The sequence below is a fragment of the Salmo salar genome, chromosome 01 (genome assembly GCF_965601325.2).
Source record: "Salmo salar chromosome 01, fSalSal1, whole genome shotgun sequence".
Taxonomy (NCBI): domain Eukaryota; kingdom Metazoa; phylum Chordata; class Actinopteri; order Salmoniformes; family Salmonidae; genus Salmo; species Salmo salar.
The window spans coordinates 32055821-32080953 of record NC_138291.1 but is presented as its reverse complement, the minus strand read 5'-3'; the positions used below and the strand labels follow the sequence as shown (position 1 = coordinate 32080953).

Below are 25133 nucleotides of genomic sequence, written 5' to 3'. Positions count from 1 at the left end.
TTCTCTCTACTTTTATTCTGACATTACACATTCTTAAAATAAAGTGGTGATCCTAACAGACCTAAAACAGTGAATTTTTACTAGGATTAAATGTCAGGAATTGTGAAAACTGAGTTTAAATGTATTTGGCTAAGGTGTATGTAAACTTCCGACTTCAACTGTATATACATGTGTGCACATGTAGCCGATTTGAAATGGATAGCTAGGCAGTGGTGCATGCTAGTATCGTTCGGTGATATCACCTGCTCTGAGACCTAAACTGAACAGAAATATAAACGCAACATGCAACAATTTCTAAGATTTTACTGAGTTACAGTGCATATAAGGGAATCCGTCAACTGAAATAAATAAATTAGGCCCTAATCTATAGATTTTACATGACTGGGAATACAGATCTGCATCTGTTGTTCACAGTTCCCTTTTTTTTAAAAGCTAGAGGCATGGATCAGAAAACCAGTCAGTATTTGGTGTGCCCACCATTTTCCTCATGCAGCGCAACACATCTCCTTCGCTTAGAGTTGATCGGGCTGTTGATTGTGGCCTGTGGAATGTTGTCCCAGTCCTCTTCAATGACTGTGCGATGTTGCTGGATATTGGCGGGAACTGGAACACACAGTCATAGACGTCGATCCAGAGCATCCCAAACATGCTTAATGGGTGACATTTTCAGGTTCCAGGAATTGTGTACAGATCCTTGCAACATGGGGCTGTGCATTATCACACTGAAACATGAGGTGATGGCGGCGGATTAATGGCGCAATTTCAGGATTTCTTTACGATATCGCTGAGCATTCAAATTACCATCGATAAAATGCGATTGTGTTCGTTGTCCATAGCTTATGCCTGCCCATACCATTACCACACCGCCACCATGGGGTACTCTGTTCATTGACATCAGCAAACCGCTCACCCTTATGACACCATACTGTCTGCCATCTGCCCGGTACAGTTGAAATCGGGATTCACGTGTGAAGAGCACACTTCTCCAGCATGCCAGTGGCCATCGAAGGTGAGCACTTGCCCACTGAAGTCGGTTACGATGCCGAACTGCAGTCAGGTCAAGACCCTGGTGAGGACAACGAGCACGTAGATGAGCTTCCCTGAGACGGTTTCTGACAGTCTGTGCAGAAATTCTTCGGTTGTGCAAACCCACAGTTTCATCAGCTGTCTGGGTGGCTGGTCTCAGACAATCCCGTAGAGGAAGAAGCCGGATGTGGAGGTCCTAGGCTGGCGTGGTTACACATGGTCTGTGTTGTGTGACAAAACTGCACATTTTAGAGTGGCCTTTTATTGTTCCCAGCACAAGGTGCACCTGTGTAATTATCATGCTATTTAATCAGCTTCTTGATATGCCGCACCTGCCAGGTGGATGGATTATCTAACACAACGTGCCAATAGCTAACACAACGTGCCATTGGAACACAGGAGTGATGGTTGCTGATAATGGGCCTCTGTACGCCTATGTAGATATTCCATAAAAAATCTGCCGTTTCCAGCAACAAAAGTAATTTACAACATTAACAATGTATTTCAGATCAATTTGATGTTATTTTAATGGACAAAAAAAAATGCTTTTCTTTCAAAAACAAGGACATTTCTAAGTGACCCCAAACTTTTGAGCAGCTAGCAGACCGCTTGAAAGCAGTCTGCTAGCTGTGAGTTTGTATTCTCTTTAGTTTGGCTAACTGGTTGTGTATACACTGAGTGTACAAAACATTCCTAAAATTGAGTTGCCTCCCCTTTTGCCCTCAGAACAGCCTCAATTTGTCAGGACATGGACTCTACAAGGTGTTGACAGTGTTCCACAGGGATGCCGGCCCATGTTGACACCATTGCTTCCCACAGTTGTGTCAAGTTGGCTGGATTTCCTTTGGGTGGTGGACCATCCTTGATACACACGGGAAACTGTTGGTTGTGGAAAACATAGCAGCGTTGCAGTTCTTGACACACTCAAACTGGTGCGCCTGGCACCTACTACCATACCCCGTTTAAAGGCACTTAAATATTCTGTCTTGCCCATTCACCCTCTGAATGGCACTCAAACACAATCCATGTCTCAATTGACTCAAGGTTTAAAAAGTCCTTCTTTAACCTGTCTCCTCCTCTTCATCTGCACTGATTTGAGTGGATTTAACCAGTGACATCAATAAGGGATCATAGCTTTCACCTGGTCAGTATATTTCATGGAAAGATGTTCTGTACTCAGTGTATATTTCAATATACAGAGATTTGTGTGTACTATGTGTGTTGTGACTGAGCTGTGAGTCCAGTAGTCTGTTATGTTTGCTTGTTTGTCTGTTCAGAAGGGCACAACATTACAGAACTTTAAGATAGAAATGTATTGTGTAGAACAGATATGATTGTCTGTTTCTTTCTGATAACCTCATCTCTGAGGTTGTCATGGTAACAGAGACCTTTACCTAAATACACCTGACAATCCCTCCACCAATCAACACTAAGCCTTCCACTGATCAACTTCATATGGTGCAAATACAGAATATACAGTATGTTAATATGTATGTGAAATTCATTTGTTAACTTAATTTTGGTGCAAATGTATATTAAATATATATGAATTTCATATGGTGCAAATATATATTAACTTAATTTATAAAAGCAATAATACACTTGAGGGTATGCTTTTTGAGTCACAAGTGGACTCAGCATTCTACATTTGACTTCTAACCTCTCTCTGTTTCTGTTCTGAGTCTAAGGTAACAGAAGGGTCTCATTTTGTGCCCAAAATCTGAGACGCAATCAGTTCAGAGATGAAGCTGTATTGATGCAGGTTCACATCAAAATCTAGTTTATACAGTACCAGTCAAAACTTTGGACATACCTACTCATTCCAGGGTTTTTCTTTATTTTTACTATTTTCTGCATTGTAGAATAATAGTGAAGACATCAACATTATTAAATAATACATATGGAATCATGTAGCAACTCAAAAAGTGTTAAACAAATCCAAATATATTTTATATTTGACATTCTTCAAAGTAGCCACCCTTTGTCTTGATGACAGATTTGCATACTCTTGATATTCTCTCAACCAGCTTCATGAGTTAGTCACCTGGAATGCATTTCTTAGCAGGTGTGCCAAGTTAAAATGTATTTTGTGAAATTTCTTTCCAACGACAGTCCATCAGTCAATCCGGAAAATTTCAAGAACTTTTAGAATTTCTTCAAGTGCAGTCGCAAAAACCATCAATGGCTATGATGAAACTAGCTCTCATGAGGACCGCCACAGGAAAGAAAGACCCAGAGTTACCTCTGCTGCAGAGGATAATGCCACGGATCCCCGTACTGCTGCTCATTCTGTTCACCAGTTCCGGAGCTCGACGTCACCGGCCTTCTAGGCTGCACTGAACTGTGTCATTACGCACACCTGGTTCCAATTCCTCACTGATTGTATTTGTATAAATTGCCCTTTGTTTCCCCATTGGGCTGTTGATTATTGTTCCCATGTCCATTGGTCGTGTGAGTACCTATGCGTTGTCTCAGCATGTGCTGCATGTTTTGTACATTGTGTATTTCGGGTCTCGTCACATATCGTCCAACGAGGTTTACCCTCGCTCTTTTGTTTGGGTACATCCCAGTGTTTTGTATACATGTTTGTTTTGGGTGTATTAAAAACCCAAATGATGTATTCCTGCGCCTGTCTCCAAATCCTTTATAACAGCGTGACAGAATAATCGACCCAACATATGGAGACAACAGGGAAGGCCGAGCTTGCGACCATTGTCGGGACAGTACAGCACCACGAGGACTGTCTCTCCAGACTTGGGGTCGCCATGGACAGTGTGCTGGCAACCATCCTGCTCTTGGCACCGATCCACAGAATACCCCTGTCCCTCCCGGAGCGCTTTGACGGTGCACCAGCAAGATGCAAGGGGTTCCTTCTACAATACGACCTGTACTTCTCTCGCTACGCCGAGGCTGTTTCCGGAAGAGATAGGGCTGCTACCGTCATCTCAGCACTGACCGGGCGGGCTCTGGACTGGGGTGCCGCGGTCTGGGAGACGGGTGGACCCGAGGTTGAGTCCTACAAGTGCTTCACCCTTCTCTTCCACTCGGTGTTTGATCATCCTGTGGAGGGCCAAGAGGGAGGTGAGCGTCTACTCCGACTACGCCAGGGAGCTAGGACCGCCTCGGAGTTCGCCCTGGAGTTCCGGACCATCGCGGCTTCCACCGGATAGAATGAGTTGGCTCTGGTCACCGTTTTCCGCAGCGGACTGGTGGAGGAGGTACAGCTGGAGTTAGCCTGCCGTGATGACAACCTGTCACTCGACCAGCTCATCAGCATGGCGATCCGGTTGGACAACCTCCTGTAGTCCCAAAGTAAACCTGCGAGGAATCCGGAGCCCATGGCTACACCTGCTCCGTGGTGGGCTCGGCACGTTTGCCCGAGGCAGAGCATAGGAGAAGGAGGAATCTGGGCTTCTCCTTCTATTGTGAGGAAAGGGGTCATTTCTCCCCATCCTGCTCTCTATTCCCTAGGAGCTGACAAGCCAGGGAATTCTCCTGCGCTAACCCAGGTAGGAGGCAAGGTCTCCTCTCCTTGTATGTCAAATCAACCAGTGTGTTTTCCTGTTAAATTCCCTGAGTACTCTCGCCCTTCACTCCCGTTAGCTCTGATTGATTCCGGAGCTGCAGGGAATTTTTTAGATAGCGCACTGGCCACAGCATTACGCATTCCTTTGGTTCCCCTACAGTCACCCATTCCGGTTCGAGCCCTGGATGATCGTCCAATAGGGACAGGGCTCGTACATCACATTACTGTTCCTGTTTCTTTGCTGACCCAGGACACTCATTCGAAACAGATCACCTTCTTGATTATAGACACCCCCACGCACCACATTGTTTTAGGTCTCCCCTGGTTGAGTTTGCATCCAGTTATTTCCTGGTCCGATAGTAGACCGCTGGGTTGGTCGCAGGAGTGTCAGGGGAGGTGTCTTGCGGTGTCTGTAAACATCCCCTCTCCTATGCGAAGACCAAGGCCATGGAGACCTATGTACAGGAGAGTCTCCAGCAGAGTTTTATCTGCCCCTCTAAGTTACCAGCCTCATCAAACTTATTTTTTGTTAAGAAGAAAGATGGTGTACTGCGCCCCTGCATTGATTATCGAACACTGAACAAGGCCCCCATCAAGTTCAGCTCTCCTTTACCCCTCATCCCAACCATCATCGAACAAATGCACAGGGCACAGTACTTCACGAAGCTGGACTGCGCCCCGACAATCTGGTGTGCATTCGTGCAGGCAATGAATGGAAGACGGCTTTTTCCAGTATCTTGTAATGTCCTTTGGACTGTCTAATGCTCCTTCAGTCTTCCAGACCTTCATCAACGAAGTGCTTCGGGACATGCTGGGACAGGGCATAGTGGTCTATATAGACGATATTTTGGTCTATTCTGCGGACCGCGTCCAGCATGTCTCGTTAGTCAGGTCTGTGTTGAGAAGACTGTTGGAGCATGATCTAAGCAGGAGAAATGTTTGTTTTTCCAGCGGTCCATGTCCTTCTTGGGCTATCTTATCTCCACAGAAGGAGTGGAGATAGAGGAGCAACGTGTCAGCGCAGTCAGATCATGGCCCATCCCCAATTCCGTGAAAGCAGTCCAGTGATTCCTGGGGTTCTCCAACTATTTTCAGAGGTTCATCCAGTGCTTCAGCACGGTGGTCGCGCCTCTTACCTCCCTGCTGAGAGGAGGTCCCCAGCGGCTTCGTTGGATGCCGGAGGCAGAGAGGGTGTTCGAGACGCTGAAAGCACATTTCACCACTGCTCCCGTGTTGGCACATTCCAAACCCTCACTCCCCTTCATCATCGAGGTGGATGCCTCCAAAGTAGGAGTCGGGGCCGTGTTATCCCAGTGCACCGGAACCCCTCCAAAGCTGCGGCCCTGCACTTTCTATTCCAAGCAGCTGGGTCCCGCCCAGAGGAACTACAACGTAGGGGACCTGGAACTCTTGGTGGTCAAGAAGGCTCTGAAGGCGTGGAGGCACTGGCTGGAGGGGTCTAAGCACCCTTTCCTGGTGTGGATGGACCACCGCAACCTGGAGTACATCAGGGCAGCGAAGAGGCTAAACCCAAGACAGACCAGGTGGGCTCTATTCTTCACCAGGTTCCATTCAAGATTTCCTATAGGCCAGGCTCGAAGAATGTGAAGGCGGATGCCCTGTCTCGCCTCTATGACGCAGAGGAGAGGCAGGGAGAAGAGACCCCCGTCATCCCTTCATTCCATATCATCGCGCCAGTGGTGTGGGATGTGGACGCTGACATATGGCAGGCCCTGCGTACGGAACCCGCACCTGCACAGTGCCCAGAGAACCGCACCTACGTGCACACAGGTGTGCGGGACCGCCCCCTTTCCTGGGCACACACGGCACCTGTGTCGGATCATCCTGGAATAGGCTATACCATCGCCTGCCTAACGGGGAAGTACTGGTGGCCCACCTTGGCTAGGGACGTCCGGGTTTACGTCTCTTCCTGCTATATCTGTGCTCAGTCAAAGACACTCAGACACCTCCCTTATGGAAAGCTCCTTCTCCTGCCGGTTCCACAACGACCTTTGTCACTGACCTTCCCCCCTCCCAGGGGAACGCCACCATTCTTGTCGTTGTGGACTGGTTTTCCAAAGCTTGTTGCCTCTTTCCTCTGCCTGGGCTTCCATCGGCCATGCAAACTGCTGAGGCTCTTTTTACACACGTCTTCCGGCACTACGGGATCCCGAAGGATATTGTGTCAGACCGTGGCCCTCAGTTCATCTCACATGTATGGAAGGCGTTCATGGAACGCCTGGGGGTCACGGTCAGTCTCACCTCCGGGTATCGTCCACAAGCTAATGGGCAGGGGGAGATGGTCGATCAGGAGGTGGGCAGGTTCCTGAGGTGTTACTGTCAGGATCGGCCGGGGGAGTGGGCGGATTTTCTACCTTGGGTGGAGTACGTGCAGAATTCCCTCCGCCACTCCTCTACTAATCTCACTCCTTTCCAGTGCGTGTTGGGGTATCAGCCGGCCCTAGCCCCTTGGCATCCGAGCCAGACTGAGTTCCCTGCGGTGGACAGGTGGTTTCGGCTCGCTGAGGAGATCTGGAACGCTGCGCACACTCGTCTCCAGCGCGCCGTGCATTGGCACCAGGAACAGGCCGACCGCCACCGCAGTGAGGCTCCTGTTTTCTCCCCAGACTGGGTCTGGCTCTCCGCCTGCCCTGCCCGAAGCTGAGCCCTCAGATTGTGGGGCCGTGTAAAGTCCTGAGGAGGGTTAATGAGGTAATGAACCGTTTACAACTCCCTGTTGATTACCGCATTAACCCGACCTTTCATGTATTTCTCCTCAGGCCAGTGGTGCCTGGTACCCTCGCTGAGGCTGGACCCAGTGACGCTCCGCCTCCGCCTCTGGACATTGAAGGAGGTCCAGCGTACTTGGTCCGTGAGGTCCTGGATTCGAGGCGTTGCCAGTGCCTCATCGACTGGGAGGGGTACGGCCCAGAGGAGTGGTGCTGGGTTCCTGCAGTGGACATCCTGGATAATTCACTGACCAGGGATTTTCACCGTCGGTGCCCGGATCGCCCCGCACCGTGTCCCTGTGGTCGTCCTCGAGGCCGGTGTCGGGGGGGGGGGGTACTGTCATTGATCACCCCGGCGCTGCTGCTCATTCTGTTCACCTGTTCTCTCTTTTGTTTAGGAACATCCCAGTGTTTTGTATACATGTTTGTTTTGGGTGTATTAAAAACCCAGATGACGTATTCCTGCACCTGTCTCCAAATCCTTTATACCAGCATGACAGATAAGTTCATTAGAGTTACTAGCCTCAGAAATTGCAGCCCAAACAAATGCTTCACAGAGTTCAAGTAACAGACACATCTCAACATCAAGTGTTCAGAGGACACTGCGTGAATCAGGCCTTCATGGTCGAATTGCTGCAAAGAAACCACTACAAAAGGACACCAATAAGAAGAAGAGACTTGCTTGGGCCAAGAATCAAATCAAATCAAACACAAACAATGGAAATTAGACCGGTGGAAATCTGTCCTTTGGTCTGATGAGTCCAAATTTGAGATTTTTGGTTCCAACCGCTGTGTCTTTGTGAGATGTAGAGTAGGTGAACGGATGATCTCCGCGTGTGTGGTTCCCACAATGAAGCATGGAGGAGGTGGTCTGGGGGTGCTTTGCTAGTGACACTGTCTGTGATTTATTTCGAATTCAAGGCACACTTAACCAGCATGGCTACCACAGCATTCTGCAGCGATACGCCATCCCACCTGGTTTGCGCTTAGTGGGACTATCATTTGTTTTTCAACAGGACAATGGCCAAAAACACACCTCCAGGCTGTGTAAGGGCTATTTGACCAAGGAGAGTGATGGAGTGCTGCATCAGATGACCTGGCCTCCTCAATCACCCGACCTCAACCCAATTGAGATGGTTTGGGATGAGTTGGACCACAGAGTGAAGGAAAAGCAGCCAACAAGTGTTCAGCATATGTGGGAACTCCTTCAAGACTGTTGGAAAAGCATTCCTCATGAGGCTGGTTGAGAGAATGCCAAGAGTGTGCAAAGCTCATCAAGGCAAAGGGTGGCTACTTTAAAGAATCTCAAATATAAAATATATGTTGATTTGTTTAACACTTTTTGGATTCCATATGTGTTATTTCATAGTTTGGATGTCTTCACTATTATTCTACAATGTAGAAAATAGTAAAAATAAAGAAAAACCCTTGAATGAGTAGGTGTGTCCAAACGTTATATATATATATTGGACAAAAATATAAACGTAACATGCAAGAATTTCAAAGATTTTACTGAGTTACAGTTCATATAAGGAAATCAGTCAATTGAAATAAATGAAGTAGGCCCTAATCTATGGATTTCACATGACTGGGCAGGGGCGCAGCTATGGGTTGGCCTGGGAGGGCATAGGCCTACCCACTTGGGACCAAGGCCCAGCCAATCAGAATTCGTTTTTCCCCACAAAAGGGTTTTATTACAGACAGAAATACTCTTCCATTTAATCAGCTGTCCGTGTGACTGGTCTCAGACGATCCCGCTGGTGAAGAAGCCAGATGTGAAGGTCCTGGGCTGGCGTGGTTACTCGTGGTCTGCGGTTGTGAGGCCGCTTGGACGTACTGCCAAATTCTCTAAAACGGCATTGGAGGCAGCTTATGGTAGAGAAATTAACATTCAATTCTCTGGCAACAGCTCTGGTGGACATTCCTGCAGTCAACTTGCCAATTGCACGCTCCCGCAAAACTTGAGACATCTGTGACGTTGTGTTGTGTGACAAAACTGCACATTTTAGAGTGGCCTTTTATTGTCCCCAGCGCTCATGAAACATGGGACCAACACTTTACATGTTGCGTTTATATTTTTGTTCAGTATTTATATAACATTTTTTTAAAGTCAGTCAGTGAGTCATTCTAACTGGTGGTCAGGACATCAGTCTGTCAGGCTGCTCTGGAGCCAGCTCTTACAAGCACAGAGCAGGTTAAAGGTACACTCTGCAATATGACATCATCATACAGGTCAACTTCCTGCTTACAGAAATCAACCGTAAAATGTATTTCTGCAAAGACTGCCACTATCGCTCTGTCTAATTGGGATATGTCTCAAGGGAAGGTACACATTGAGAAGCAACAAGAGTGACAGATTTGGAAATCACACCACTGTGTATGATGATGTCATATTGATGATTCTACCTTTAACCAAACTTAACATTGATGTATTGTACAGGGGTGATATGAAATGTATGACATGAAAAGTCATAATTTCATTTGAACTCACAGGATTTACTAGAAAACAAGATGGTGCATTTGAAGGGGTTTAATCCTGTCATTATATTTCAAATAAATAAATACATAAGTGTTTTTATTTGGTGAGGGTTAAAGGTTTTCTAATGGTGTTATCCATGTCCCTTAGCGTGAAAACATAGCTCTAGAGATTAACAGTCAAACTTTTTATATTTTAATCTAAAAGTATTTGTTTTGGTTGTAAATATCTTTAACCTCGTTGCCCCTATCTCTCTTGCTTTCGACTACATACTGCTGATTTATGTTCTTCCGTCATTTAGAATGTCCAAACTGAATGACAATGATGAACACAATGTTTAGTAGGACTGTGATGTTGTTGTCCTGGGTCTGCTGTATGTGGGTTTGTTCAGGAGGGTTCAAAGTTTGGCTGGCTAACTTATTGATCTTGCTTGGTGGCATACCCCTCTGATGCTTATGTTGGGAGATTGTCACACTAAACTTGATGTTGTTGTGGGATGGGTTATTGCTGTTACATTACCTCCTGAAAAGACTATTAACCTGTGACAATTCTGACATACTATGATATACTAGTAGTTCCTATCTATAGTGATATTGGTAATAAGACATGAGATAAGAAAAAACATATTTTAAAACATAGTTTAATCTGAACAATACACAAACGTTACATGAGTCCGTATCTACTAACATTTTGTATCTTTCATTTTAATACATTATGTTGTGACTGAATTGAAGATTTTCCAACATGTGTGTGGTTGTTTTATTTTGTTGGTTTCCATTTATCTAAAAGTGCGTGTGCACAAAAAAAGCCTAAACGTTGCGTGTGCCAGTTTTCCTGCAAATGTTGGCATTTAACCATTTTGAACTTGATAGGAAAGTGTGCATATCTCCACACAAATCTTAGAAATTGCATATGCACAATTTCTAGTGGTTGATCAACTGTATTGCAAGCAAATATTGTTATTTTGGGGGAAATGGAGGAGTTTGATGCACAGGAATTATAATAATGGTAGGTTAATAAAATCATTAAAACGTAGGCCTAATGAAAACCAGATGCCTTTGCCGTTGGTAAGATCGCATATGGCATGTTGCCTAATATAATTATTATACTTTTATTATATAGGCCTAAATCATAATCATATTGCAGAGCATTTTTCTATTTTTCTGACATAACTGGTTTATTACCTCTACACAACAAATATTAGGCCACCATTTATCCATTGCTCATTCAATAGCAAACAAAACCATGCTCGAAAGGAAAAAGACCAGTAGCCTATGACAGTAACAGCAGATGGAAACCCATTTACCTTGTATTTTTTATTAGGTCCATGGGAACTATTTTTATGTGCTCTATGTCATCACGCATATCCTTTTATCAGCAATAAGTCCTTTGATGAAAACACATCTCTGGTGGGAAAATGTACATATTGTTTTATGCAGATTTTACAATATTTGCATGAAAATCTGTCACCAACCGGATGGAAACCTAGCTACAGACACACACCTGTCAATTATACATTCAAGTGTAATGATTAAGCATACAGCTGAAGTCGTAAGTTTACATACACCTTAGCCAAATACATTTAAACTCAGTTTTTCATTCCTGACATTTAATCCGAGTAAAAATTCCGTTTTAGGTCAGTTAGGATCACCACTTTATTTTAACAAATGTGAAATGCCAGAATAATAGTAGCGAGAATGATTTATTACAGCTTTTATTTCTTTCATCACATTCCCAGTGGGTCAGAAGTTTACATACATTCAATTAGTATTTGGTAGCATTGCCTTTAAATTGTTTAACTTGGGTCAAAAATTTCTGGTAGCCTTCCACAAGCTTCCCACGATAAGTTGGGTGAATTTTGGCCCATTCCTCCTGACAGACCTTGTGTAACTGAGTCAGGTTTGTAGGCCTCCTTGCTCGCACATGCTTTTTCCAGGTCTGCCCACAAATGTTGTATAGGATGGAGGTCAGGCCTTGACTTTGTTGTCCTTAAGCCATTTTGCCACAACTTTGGAGGTATGCTTGGGGTCATTGTCCATTTGGAAGACACATTTGTGACCAAGTTTTAAGTTCCTGACTGATGTCTTGTGATGTTGCTTCAATATATCCCCATGATTTTCCTTCCTTGTGTTGCCATCTATTTGTGAAGTGCACCAGTCCCTCCTGCAGCAAAGCACCCCCACAACATGATGCTGTCACCCCCGTGCTTCACGGTTGGAATGGTGTTCTTTGGCTTGCAAGAACCCCCTTTTTCCTCCAAACATAACGATGGTCATTATGGCCAAACAGTTCTATTTTTGTTTCATCAGACCAGAGGACATTTCTCCAAAAAGTACAATCTTTGTCCCCATGTGCAGTTGCAAACCATAGTCTGGCTATTTTATGGCGGTTTTGGAGCAGTGGCTTCTTCCTTGCTGAGTGGCCTTTCAGGTTATGTTGATATAGGACTCGTTCTACTGTGGATATAGATACTTTTGTACCCGTTTCCTCCAGCATCTTCACAAGGTCCTTTGCTGTTGTTCTGGGATTGAGTTGCACTTTTCGCACCAAAGTACATTCATCTCTAGGAGACAGAACGCGTCTCCTTCCTGAGCGGTATGATGGCTGCGTGGTCCCATGGTGTTTATGCTTGCGTACTATTGTTTGTACAGATGAACGTGGTACCTTCATGCGTTTGGAAATTGCTCCCAAGGATGAACCAGACATGTGGAGGTCTCCAATTTTCTTCTGAGGTCATGGCGGATACTTTTGATTTTCCCATGATGTCAAGCAAAGAGGCACTGAGTTTGAAGGTAGGCCTTGAAATACATCCACAGGTACACCTCCAATTGACTCAAATGATGTCAATTAGCCTCTCAGAAGCTTCTAAAGGCATGACATCATTTTCAGGAATTTTCCAAGCTGTTTAAAGGCACAGTCAACTTAGTGTATGTAAACTTCTTACCCACTGGAATTGTGATACAGTGAATAAGTGAAATAATCTGTTAACAATTGTTTGAAAAATTACTTGTGTCATGCACAAAGTAGATGGCAAGTCCTAACCGACTTGCCAAAACTATAGTTTGTTAACAAGAAATTTGTGGAATGGTTGAAAAACGAGTTAATGACTCCAACCTATGTGTATGTAAACTTCCGACTTCAGCTGTAGGTAGGGGGAAGCGATAGTGGGTGGGGGTGGAGTCTAAGCATTTTGAAAAAGAATGATACAATGTGTACACTTTATACTTTTATTTGTCATTCAATGACAATATGAGCAGAAACACACAGAGGACCAATTCAGTCGCCACCTGGAGGTGGGACTTCAACTGGTTCGCATAGTAACAACACAGTAATCATAGTAACAGCACAGTAATCATAGTAACTATGGTATAGTACCCACAGTAACAGCAGATCTTCGACTTCTCTACACAACTACAATCATTTAATAATGGAAGATCTGAGCAATCTGGAAACAAACCACACAAAAGAAACATGTGCATAAAAAGATTTGAAAGAACAATAAAAAGACATTGAACACCCTTTCTCAGCCGACACACACACACACACACACACTGTAGCTTGAAGAGAGAATCAAACAAACTCAAAAAGTAAAGTTCTTCTTCAATGACTTATTTTTAGATAAAGGACCTGGGGCTTCATTTATAACCGCTGCGTAAATGTAAAACAAAATATCTGCGTGCGCTATTTCTGGAAATTAATACCTAGGTCTAAAAATCTTGAGATTTATAAACTTGGCGCACACCATACATACGTCATGAATAGGTATATTATCATATACCCCATCTGCACAAATTATGCCTACTTTCAGTACATGCCTGCTTGCAATAGAAAACTTTAGCCACTAGATATTGAGCATATGCATGGTCTAAAGTTGGCGGGGAGTTAAGCACATTCTCAAGTCATGTTCAGATTATATAAATGCCAACTTTTGCATGAAAACTGGCGCATGCATGTTTTGTGGTATACTTTGTACTTACGAACGTTTATAAATGAGGCCCCTGAACATGAATCTAACAGCATAACAGGTCTCCTTAACACTACAGGAAACCATATAGTGCCAGTGCTATAGCTTAGCTCAGCAAACACACACTACTAAATAAAATCAAATTAACTGACTAACAGACACCATCAACAGAAACATAGCTTCAGTCCGGTTTTTGACTCCACTCCCTGGCTCAGTAGTATACAGAATATCTAATAAAACCCTTAATAAAACCTATATAACAGCTTTACAGCATGACTGCTGTTCAATATACTACTGCAATATAGCGGTACTCTTATGAAATATACTCTTCAATATTCAGATTTACCTCCCTTTACTAGAATCTCTCTTAACAAACAATGATGTATACTTCTTTTTATGATTGTCTTGCAGATCTTTACAAATGAACTGAGATTTTTTTTTTTACATATATAACATGTTATATCATTATAGGTGGCTTCTTTGTATATAGACGTATTCAAGTAACCCCAGTTTCTTTCTACCAACTGACTGTTCTCTTTGGTGTCTTATTTCTTTATTTTTAAATATTTGTGGTTTAATATTTATTTATTTATAGTTCTTGCATTTATTTGAATATGCCATGTGTATGGTACCACAGAGAAAGAGGAGTGTGTGAATCTGAAATCTGACAACCGCTCTGTTTAGTCTTATAACAGAGTATGGCTGTGTCTGAAATGACACTCTTCCCTATTTAGTGCAAAACGTTTGACCAGAGTACCGATTGGTTGTTGGGAGCGTGGTGGTGATGATGACCTCTGGTTGGATGTGATATGACGTTCTGATCTGGGATTGGTCAGTCTAGTCGAGCTGGAAGTTGATTACTCTAGTCCAGCAGAGGGTCGTCATCATCATCGTCCTGTATAGAGAGGCGTTGGAAGGGACGAGAGGATGACTGACGCCGTGGCCTCCACAACTTGAACAGTCCTGACACAGAGAGAGAGAGATCAACTCAAAGTTTATTCGTCACGTGTAAGAGGATTCAGAGGCGTGAATGGTATAGTGAAATGCTTACTTGCAAGCTCTCCTCAACAGTGCAGTACAAATATCAATAATAAAAAGTCAAATATTAAAGTCAATGACAAAATCTAAAAATATAAAAGTAGTATATAGAAAAATAGAGAAGAGAGCGAGAAAGAGAGAGAAGGGTGCTCCTTTAAATTTCCTCTCTCTTTCGACTATTACAAAAACGACATATTTCACTTATAACATGATGATATTGTAACGTATATATTACAAGCAATACCGCAGACTAACCAGTGAGTGTGGTTAGAACCAGCAGTACCCCCACCACCAGTCCCACCACCAGGGGGATGTCGACACAGTCCTCCCCAGCCAGGAAGCAGCGTGCCTGGGACAGAGATCCGTTGTTTGGCGCTGGTGGAACCCCTAGCAGCTGACACATTATTGGGTAGACATCAACACTCTGTAACAGCGGGAGACGGTAACCAGGAAGGAAGCCTGGGCCCACTGCCACCAGGAAGGGGTGCATGCTGGGTAGAGTGTTGTCATAGCCGTGGTCTCCCACTAGAGTGTACACACAGAGACAGACGGTTAGATGTATGTATGTATGTATGTATGTATGTATGTATGCATGCATGTATGTGTGTGTCATGTGTAACAGCCTTACGACGTGGTAGCCCTCCCCTCTGTACGATAGTCCATCCCTCGTCAGCGACTAATATGATTGGTTGAATCCTGTCATTGTTCCTGTAGTGCAGCCTATCAGGAACGTCCTTCTTCAGGTACGCAGTCATGTGGGTATGGCAACCACTCAGTAGGGAAAACACAGCCTTGGGGTCTGACACACACACATTAACCAACCTCTCCTTTAACCAGTCACAAACTTCTCACTCATAGCAAGTGTGTGTGTGTGTGTGTGTGTGTGTGTGTGTGCGCGCACACCTCTGTTGGGTATGATAGCAGCGATAGGGGTTAGGTCTACTACTGAGTAGTTGTCAGGGTGCAGACAGTCATCCAGCCTGATGATGCGATCAGTGGAACACTGGGCCATTCCATGGTCGCTGGTGATGATGACATTGACATGCCCCCACAACTCTGCACGCTTCAGCTCTGATATCAGCAGACCCACATTGTCATCTACCTGTTAACACATGTCACACACACACAGTTCAAAATCAGCAGAACTGAGCACAATATAATGCAATGTAATATTGTGTTACACACACACACGTACAGTACCTCTTTAAGAGCCTGTCCTATGTGGGTGATGTTGTCTGGTCCATACATGTGACCTGTCCTGTCTGGCTCCTCCCAGTACAGAGCTGCAAATGATACTGACTCCTCCCCTTTACCCTGGCCCTGGAGAGAGAGGAATGGAGGATAAATTAAGATGTCTTACTCAGGCTGTTTACCATTGAAGAAAAAAAAATGTCACCGTTCCAGTCTGCTTACGGGGTTGCTCTCCCATAGACACCAATGCAATAGCAGCTGGGACTGGTCTGCTTAGTTCATTAACTGTATATGAACCATAAAAGATTGGAGTGGGATGTCTCACTTCCTCTTCCATCTCTGAAAGCAGTACTCAGTGAAAACAATAACTGGGATTATGGGTCAGAAGTTACATACCCCAGTCAGCCAGTGAGTGACGTTGGCCAGGCGTTGACTAAAGGTCACGGAGGGGTTGTAGGGCATGAAGTGAGTCGCTGTTCTGTTCCTGATCGGCACGTCTGACCCCGGCCACATGGCCACGCCCGTCTTGTACCCACAATCCAGTGCAGTGACCCAGAGGGGTTCAGCTTCGTTCCACCAGAAAGGGTCGGTGTCGTTGAAGATAGTGAAGTGCTTCTGAGTCACGTGGTCATACATATTGCTAGCTATGACGCCATGAGACTCTGCATACAGACCTGTCACCTGGAGGGCATAGAGGTAAGAGGTTAGCATTTAGGGGTCATACAAACTGCTGGCTAGAACTCAGATGTTATCGAATTCCCATACGGTATTCAATTTCTGAAATGTTTGTAGTACACCATCCCCTCGATAACTCACAAGGGGTTATAGGTCAGGGGTGAAAGGTTATATATTACCAGGCTGTAGTGGTTAGGGAAGGTCTTGGTGATGAAGACATTAGTAATTTGTTCCACCAGGACTCCCTGCGAATACAGCAGCTTAAGGTTGGGTAGAGTGAACCGTTGAAGGTAGTCAGCTCTGAAACCATCAAACGACACCAGCAGCACCGGAATGGGGGCCGTAGCGCCCGCATCACATCCTTTTCCACTTCGAGTCTTCCCCACTGAAGCAGCCAATGAAGCGAAGGTAAAGAGGAAGTACAGCAGGACAAACATCCTGAGAGAGAAATAGACCAAATTAGTGTTGTGGAGTACACACTTTAAAGCACAGGAGGTTGGTGGCACCTTAATTGGGGAGAACAGGCTCGTGTTAATGACTGGAGCGGATTAGGTGGAATGGTATCAAACACATGGTTTCCAGGTGTTTGATGCCATTCCATTTGCGCCGTTCCGCACCATTATTATGAGCCTGCTGTGCTTTAAAGCCAATAAAGCCTTTATATGTCAGTGTTCAAGGTGATGTACGAAAGAAGACTAAAGCAGACGGAGGCCGATGATTGCAATAAGGGGAGGTGCATCTGCTTCAACCAAAAGTCTACTCAAACTTACCACAAGACCAAATTAGGTTTGTGGCGTAGACACCAATAAAACCTTGTTATACATGTATTCCAAGCTTCAACTTCCTGTAAAAAGCTCCCTCTCTCCCTGAGGGAGACGCTTCCCATTCCAAATGTAATTTTCTAGTTTGTGTTTCCATTAGATGAAGTTAACCATATTTCTGAGGAGAACAGAGAGGGCTCTGATCTTTTACACTTCCGTGAAATTTGACTAATATACTGAATTAACACTGATGTGACCTGGCACGGCTCACAAGACACACGCAGGGCTCAGACGACACACACCTCTGTTGATTGTCAAACAAGTCCCAGTGAACCTCACCACCTATATGCAAAGTGTGCAGACTAGTGTTTAACATGGACATCATATGACAACCTTGGGACCAATATAATGGACCTAGCTAGTTAGATAACCAGGAAGTCCTGTGCTGGCCCGGTATGACATGACACACTATCGTGTTCAAGCTAACTAGGTATTTTGACACCACCCCGTCCACATCACATATCCCTGACAGACAGTTGATTAGCTCTCTAGCTGTGTAACGTTAGTTAGCTAAGAGTTTACGACTTGTACTCCAAGCTAAAAGTAAGCTAACTAACTAGCTACCTCTGCAAGGTAGCCAACAATGAATATTTACTAACGTCGTTACCCAGCCGGCTCAACGATTGCGCAAGATCGTCATACGCACCTTGTTTGTCAACAATTCTACGTACCTGACAGCTTTCTCATTAGATTGTCGTTCTATGGAGGTGCTCAGTCTATGTTCCTCTAAAAGCAAAGGTTTGGTTTTATATATATATATATCCGCTTTCACTTCCTTAGGTAGCTGTTGTCATTTCAATTTCACAATGGGCGCATTCGATTATGCTGAGCCGCGGGGCAATGGGTATATGCCCGCCATGTCATTGGGCGAAAGCGGGGAGGGAGGCACGCCCTTCTCAAAATCGAAGAGTGATCTGCGCCGCTCGGTCATTTTGTCAACAAGGTAGCATGGTGCATCGTGCAGAAACATATATCTCTTTACCATCAAATAAATGTTTTACATTTCTAACTACCTTTCATCGCGAAGGCAGATAAAGCGTTTTTATCAAAAGCAATCCCTTTTGCATGGGAAAACACAGAAGCCTCCTAATTACTACTACGTGCTTAATTACCTAATTTTCGTTTTGAGCCGACTTGTTCATGGGCTTTGAACCGGGCACCTGGCTCACACCCGGGAGGCAGCCCAGTTCCAAATCGAATGCATCAACTTTCAGCCGATGCAAAACACGCCTACACGGGCGCCCGGGTGGGATTAATCATACCCCACAATGGCAATAATCGTAAATTTTTTTTACTCAAAATAGAGGCGTTCCGTTGACAAGCACCTCAGTCAACCAATCGTAATGTAGAAAACGTTGACAGCAGTTTCACACCCACAACAGATGCCTCCTGATTGGTCCAGTGGACAGAGAGCTGATCTACAAATTTCCTCTCTTCCTCTCCCCGGAGAATCTCAATTGCATAATCGTAGCATTCTCTCTCCTTGCCTCCTTCTTTTGAGATGGAGGCGAAGAGAGAGGGCGCGAGGAGAATGCAATTGAGGTTTCCCACTGTCTCTCCTTTCTTCCTTTCCTCCCCTTACAAAAATGTACCATGGTCAAACTATGGTACTTTCATTCATACCATGCTGCTACTATGGTACTTTCACTTATACCATGGTATAGATCTGAATCATGGAAATGTACCATGGTTTTAGCTTTGATGTATGACAGTACTGCCATGCACCTAAATAATACCATTGTATACATGTGGGTCATGGAAATACCATGGTTTCAATGTGCATTATACATTACACCATAGTAACGCACAAGTATGATAAATGGTACCAGAAATGATCATATGGTACTATCTTTATTAATTGTGCGTTACCCTAGTACAATGGCAGTATAATGCAATAAATAAATAACCCACCCCCAAGGTCAAAAGAGGTAGGTTGGTATAATATTGATCAATGTATATACCAGTATGGGCAAGTTTCAGATAAAGTCAGAGGCAGGCTACTATTGTTGGTCCTAGTTTGTTTGTAACATCAAAGAAAAAGGGAAATAGTTGCTGTGAAAAAGGGATAATACTTTCTGTATGAATAGTACAATTTTTTGCTCATGTTTGGGTTCCCTGTGTTGCCAACCTGCAATGTGGGAGAATGTGAGATATATGCAGTGGTGATTTTAGCATGTAAATCTTGGTGGGCAGATTCAACAACAACAAAAATTATGCATGTCAGCAAAGCCTCTACACAACACAACACTGAACGTCACTTTTGTTTTAAGCCGATTTCGCCATGGGCTTTGAACAGGGCACCTGGCACACGACTGGGAGGCTGCCCAGTTCCAAATCGAATGCATCAACTTCCAGCCGATGCAAAACACGCCTACACCGGCGCCCGGGCGGGATGAATCATACCCCCCACAATGACAGAGTCGTAATGTCAAAGCTCCCTAGGAGAGGTGGGTGTGAAGTCAGGTGCAGGAGAGTAAATAATGTAGGGAAGGTGTTTAATTCAAGAGTCCATTATTAGCACAGGCACAGGACCAAATACAGCAGCTCACTAAATGATCCGGAACACAGTCCAGAAAAGTACACCTGTCTAAACGAACAAAATAAAACACAACCCAAACCAAAGACAGGTACACAAACAATCCCGCACGAAACCACACTGGTAGGGCGAGATTAAATACCCCACTAATGAACCTAAACTCGACACAGGTGAAACACAAGACAGACAAAACCAAACGAAAAGGGATCGGTGGCAGCTAGTAGACCGGCGACGACGACCACTGAGCGCCGCCTGAACAGGGAGAGGAGCCACCTTCGGTGGAAGTCGTGACACGTAAAATGTACTTAATGCACAATAACAGTGACAAACAGTGCCCACAAACTGTTAAGGCCTACATAAAGCTGTCCCAATAGCAGAGCTTTATTTTCAGCACCATGAAGTGAATCCTTACCACTGCTACACCTGGCTACCAGCGGAGCCTTGTCTGTCAGCCTCATTTACTGCCTTTTTAAAAAAATATAGCTGATATGGCTGACTTGCTTAAACAAATGTGCTTTCTACTGACAATTGAGATGTACAAACTATGGCATAAGGAAACGATGAGCGGATAAGAGGCATGTGGTGGCTAATTTCTGCATTACCAAATGAGGAGAGTTACAAACTTCACACACCAGTCAGAGTTATACTTAAACTACATCTTTAATAATAAGAGCTTTGCAAAAGCCCTTGACTTTCAATGATGCTCTATCTCTAATGAACCATTGAAAAGTGTCTACACAAAAGTACAAAGATCTTTTATAGCCAAGATACACCCCTCTCAACGTACATTACGAACAACAGATACATAGAATGGGTCACAAGGTTAAGTTTTGTATGAAAGATATCTATAAAACATAGCAGACAGCAACTGCTGTGTCACCAGTTTTCATTGTATAGACCAGTGTCTGGTCCTCCTACTCCAAACTGGAACCGTCTCTCCCTGGTACGGTATAGAACAGAACCATTAGCTCCATGTTATCTGGAATGCTCTTTAGGCTTTATTACCCAAAGGCATCGTAAATCTCCTCTGTCAGTGCTATCTCAGAGGCCCATCCTCAGTAAGACACACACACATATGTAGACAATGTTCCATTCTGTCCTCCTCCCTTCCAGATATTCTGCATAGCACCAGGGATATGTGAAAGACAAGCCTGCCCTCTCCCCTCTCTGGGCCCCAAGTGACTGAGCCCCAGCTAAGGGAAAAGTGCAACTGCCAACATTCATTATCCAAATGGATACATTCTAATGACAAGTATCTCACAAAAGAATAATATGCAAATAAAATATCTTAATTATCTATGTTACCCAACTAATTCTGATTCATCCGCCACAGGCAATCCGTAATTTAGATTAAGACATTAATGAGCGAGCTAAAACAGACCAAGTCAATATAACTATTTGTTCAGCAACCTTTGAAATGCACAGCGACAGAATTCAGAACATGGGCCATTCTTATAGATTTCTCTCTGTACACGAAGTTAGAACCGTAGTATAAATAAAGGGGCATATAAGCAGACAACGAAAGCTCTTACAATATTTGATGATGACATTTCTCTGAAACATGCTAAAGGCCACCAAGTCAGAACAGTAGGCTAAATTATGAAGGGGAAAGGGAACAAATTATTATGGTGAGCCACATGGGCTACTAACAGCTTACTACACAACATACAGGTAGTATTACTTTCTTAACTACAGTATACATATCTCCCTGGCATATTACAGCATGCAGCAGCATACAATACATTTTTGGACCGTTGTGCTGTGTTCACTTGAACAGGAAGGTGTCGCGGCAGTCCTTCTTGAGGGCAAATTTTGTCATCAAAATCTGGCATTCTCTGGATTTATGGTGCTTTCAAGACAACTGTGAACTATGAAAAAAAACAAGGTTGAATCATGACATCGGTGATTTTCAGGTCAGAGCTCTAGAAAGAGGGCCAAGTTCCCGACTTGGATGACCGTTCAAAACTTATTTTCCCATTCGGAGCTCTTTTTTTTTTAGTTCCCAGTTGTCTTGAACTCACTGAAGTCCGAGATTTCCCGGTTCTGAGTTTTCTGAAGTCCGAGATTTCCCGGTATTGAACCTTTTCTGGCCTTTAAAAAAAAAAGCTTAACAGGTGGGGCTCTGCCCTGAATGATTGGTCGCCACTGGAGATATGGTAGCCTAATCTTTTGCATTTTGTAATAATGTACAGTATTTATAGTCAAGGGGGTGTTGTGCTTGTTTCGGCCCGCAGAGGAAGTCGCTCGCTCTAGTGGTTGCTTCACGCTCTATCAATTCAATTCCATTCAAAGGGTGTTATTGGCATAGGAAACATATGTTTACAATGCCAAAGCAAGTAAAATAGATAATGTCTAATTGCTGACACAAAAAAAGCAATGTTTGGAAAAAATGTTTTTGTTCACAAAAATCAAATTTTATCAACAAAAAACAAAAAGCGCTTTTATTGATAAATGTGATCTAGCAGAGGTAAATGGCAAATATTAACCCTGTATTCCGTCTATATTGCTTGTAATTGATATAAGCCAACATCTAAGCATTAAGTATTTTTACGTAAATTGTTATGGCTGTATTTTCTTTTTAAACCAAATAATGTTGTGGGTCCATCAGACCCAGTGAACATTGGGTAAATAACAAAACACCACACAAGGGTTAAACATTACACTCACAAAGTTCCAAAGGAATAGAGACATTTCAAATGTCATATTATGACTAAATAAAGGCTTGTAACGATGTACAAATAGTTAAACTACAAAAGGGAAAATAAATCAACATAAATATGGGTTGATTTACAAGGCTCTCGTGTTAGCCTACCTAGTCAGTGAGTCAGTTGAATGAGAGAGCCAAGCCAACTGAAAGCAAAAGCACCAGATAAACAAAATATTTTAAACGTCATCATCACGCTGAGCAAGTTATGAAGCACAGGATATAAAACACCAAGTTAAGCAGAGTGTAAATATATAATTATATAATTGTTATTTTTTTGATGATGTTTTGATAGTTTATTTTATAAAAGTCAGTTAGCATAGAAGCTAACGTTGGCTAAAGTTAGCTCCAGTCAACCTAGGCTGTCATTATGTCTATAGTACCAACAGAGTGTAAACAAAGGGAAACAATGTAACTTACTGTTTTTAGGGATATGTTGAGAATGACATGATGAAAATGTGTCTGTGCGAAAATATGATAATTAATACCTTTATACAAATTATTTGTTTTGGTATGTTGGCTATTGAATAAGAGTAGCCAAGTCAGTTGAGTGAGTGAGAGCCAACTAAAAACTGTATTGAAGAGAGAAGCACCAGATAAACTAACTATTTTAAATCTTCAAGGTTTCAGATTTCCTTCATTCTTCTCACCATACCCTATCCAGGTGCCAAGGTTTAAAACTTTAAAACTACACTCTGCCATCTAGTGGCCAAAATCTAAATTGCACCTGGGCTGGAATAATACAATATGGCCTTTCTCTTGCATTTCAAAGATGATGGTACAAAAAATACAAAAGAACGGTTGGTTTTTTCTTTGTATTATCTTTTACCAGATCTATTGTTATATTCTCCTACATTCCTTTCACATTTCCACAAACTTCAAAGTATTTCCTTTCAAATGATACCAATAATATGCATATCCTTGCTTCAGGGCCTGAGCTACAGGCAGTTAGATTTGGATATGTCATTATAGGTGAAAATTGAAAAAAGGGGGCGGATCCTTAAGAGTTAAGAGTATACAGTCGTGGCCAAATGTGTTGAGAATGACACAAATATTAATTTCCACAAAGTTTGCTGCTTCAGTGTCTTTAGATATTTTTGTCAGAAGTTACTATGGAATACTGAAGTATAATTACAAGCATTTCATAAGTGTCAAAGACTTTTATTGAAGTTGTTATTGAAGTTGTGGGTTTTTGTTTGTCCACCCGCCACTTGAGGACTGACCACAAGTTCTCAATGGGATTAAGGTCTGGGGAGTTTCCTGGCCATGGACCCAAAATATTGATGTTTTGTTCCCCGAGCCACTTAGTTATCGCTCACCTCACCTCCATGAAAATGACTTTACCCCAGTCCTCAGCAGTCCAATCCCTGTACCTTTTGCCGAATATCAGTCTGTCCCTGATGTTTTTCCTGGAGAGAAGTGGCTTCTTTGCTGCCCTTCTCGACACCAGGCCATCCTCTAAAAGTCTTCGCCTCACTGTGCGTGCAGATGCACTCACACCTGCCTGCTGCCATTCCTGAGCAAGCTCTGTACTGGTGGTGCCCCGATCCCGCAGCTGAATCAACTTTAGGAGACAGTCCTGGCGCTTGCTGGACTTTCTTGGGCGCCCTGAAGCCTTCTTCACAACAATTGAACCGCTCTCCTTGAAGTTCTTGATGATCCCATAAATGGTTGATTTAGGTGCAATCTTACTGGCAGCAATATCCTTGCCTGTGAAGCCCTTTTTGTGCAAAGCAATGATGACGGCCTGTGTTTCCTTGCAGGTAACCATGGTTGACAGAGCAAGAACAATGATTCCAAGCACCACCTTCCTTTTGAAGCTTCCAGTCTGTTATTCGAACTCAATAAGCATGACAGTGATCTCCAGCCTTGTCCTCGTCAACACTCACACCTGTGTTAACGAGAGAATCACTGACATGATGTCAGCTGGTCCTTTTGTGGCACGGCTGAAATGCAGTGGAAATGTTTTTTGGGGGATTCAGTTCATTTGCATGGCAAAGAGGGACTTTGCAATTAATTGCAATTCATCTGATCACTCTTCATAACATTGTGGAGTATATGCAAATTACATCATACAAACTGAGGCAGCAGACTTTGTGAAAATGTACATTTGTGTCATTCTCAAAACCTTTGGCCACGACTGTACACTACACTACTATACTATGTGTGTTGTGTTTTTTCACTATGAGCTTAAGGGGTTTAAGAGAGTACTAGGCCTATGCCTTTCAATTGCAGAGCAAGTAGTCAATGTTGCATTATGTAAGTATCATGAATTACCTTTTTGGTCACTTTACCCAAAAAACTGTCGGACGCAGACCATCATAATACATTGTAAACAACTACCATGCTTTCATGTTTCACTACATGCTGCTAGTACAAAACCATGATATTTTTTTCATTGTACAACCATGGTTAATTTTTGTAACATGGTAGCCAGTACAATGAAA

The 25133-nt window shown here is 43.5% G+C and overlaps 1 protein-coding gene across 2 annotated transcripts; it reads right to left on the bottom strand.

Moving 5' to 3' along the window:
* Positions 1-12970: 12970 nt before the first annotated feature.
* On the bottom strand, positions 12971-18170 carry enpp4 (ectonucleotide pyrophosphatase/phosphodiesterase 4). Of its 2 annotated transcripts, none has more exon segments than NM_001141777.1 (8): positions 12971-14684; positions 15015-15284; positions 15388-15558; positions 15663-15861; positions 15960-16079; positions 16347-16631; positions 16805-17063; positions 18118-18170. In NM_001141777.1, coding segments are annotated over 7 exon segments (1404 nt in total). In that variant the 5' UTR covers position 17063; positions 18118-18170; the 3' UTR covers positions 12971-14583.
* Positions 18171-25133: the final 6963 nt, after the last annotated feature.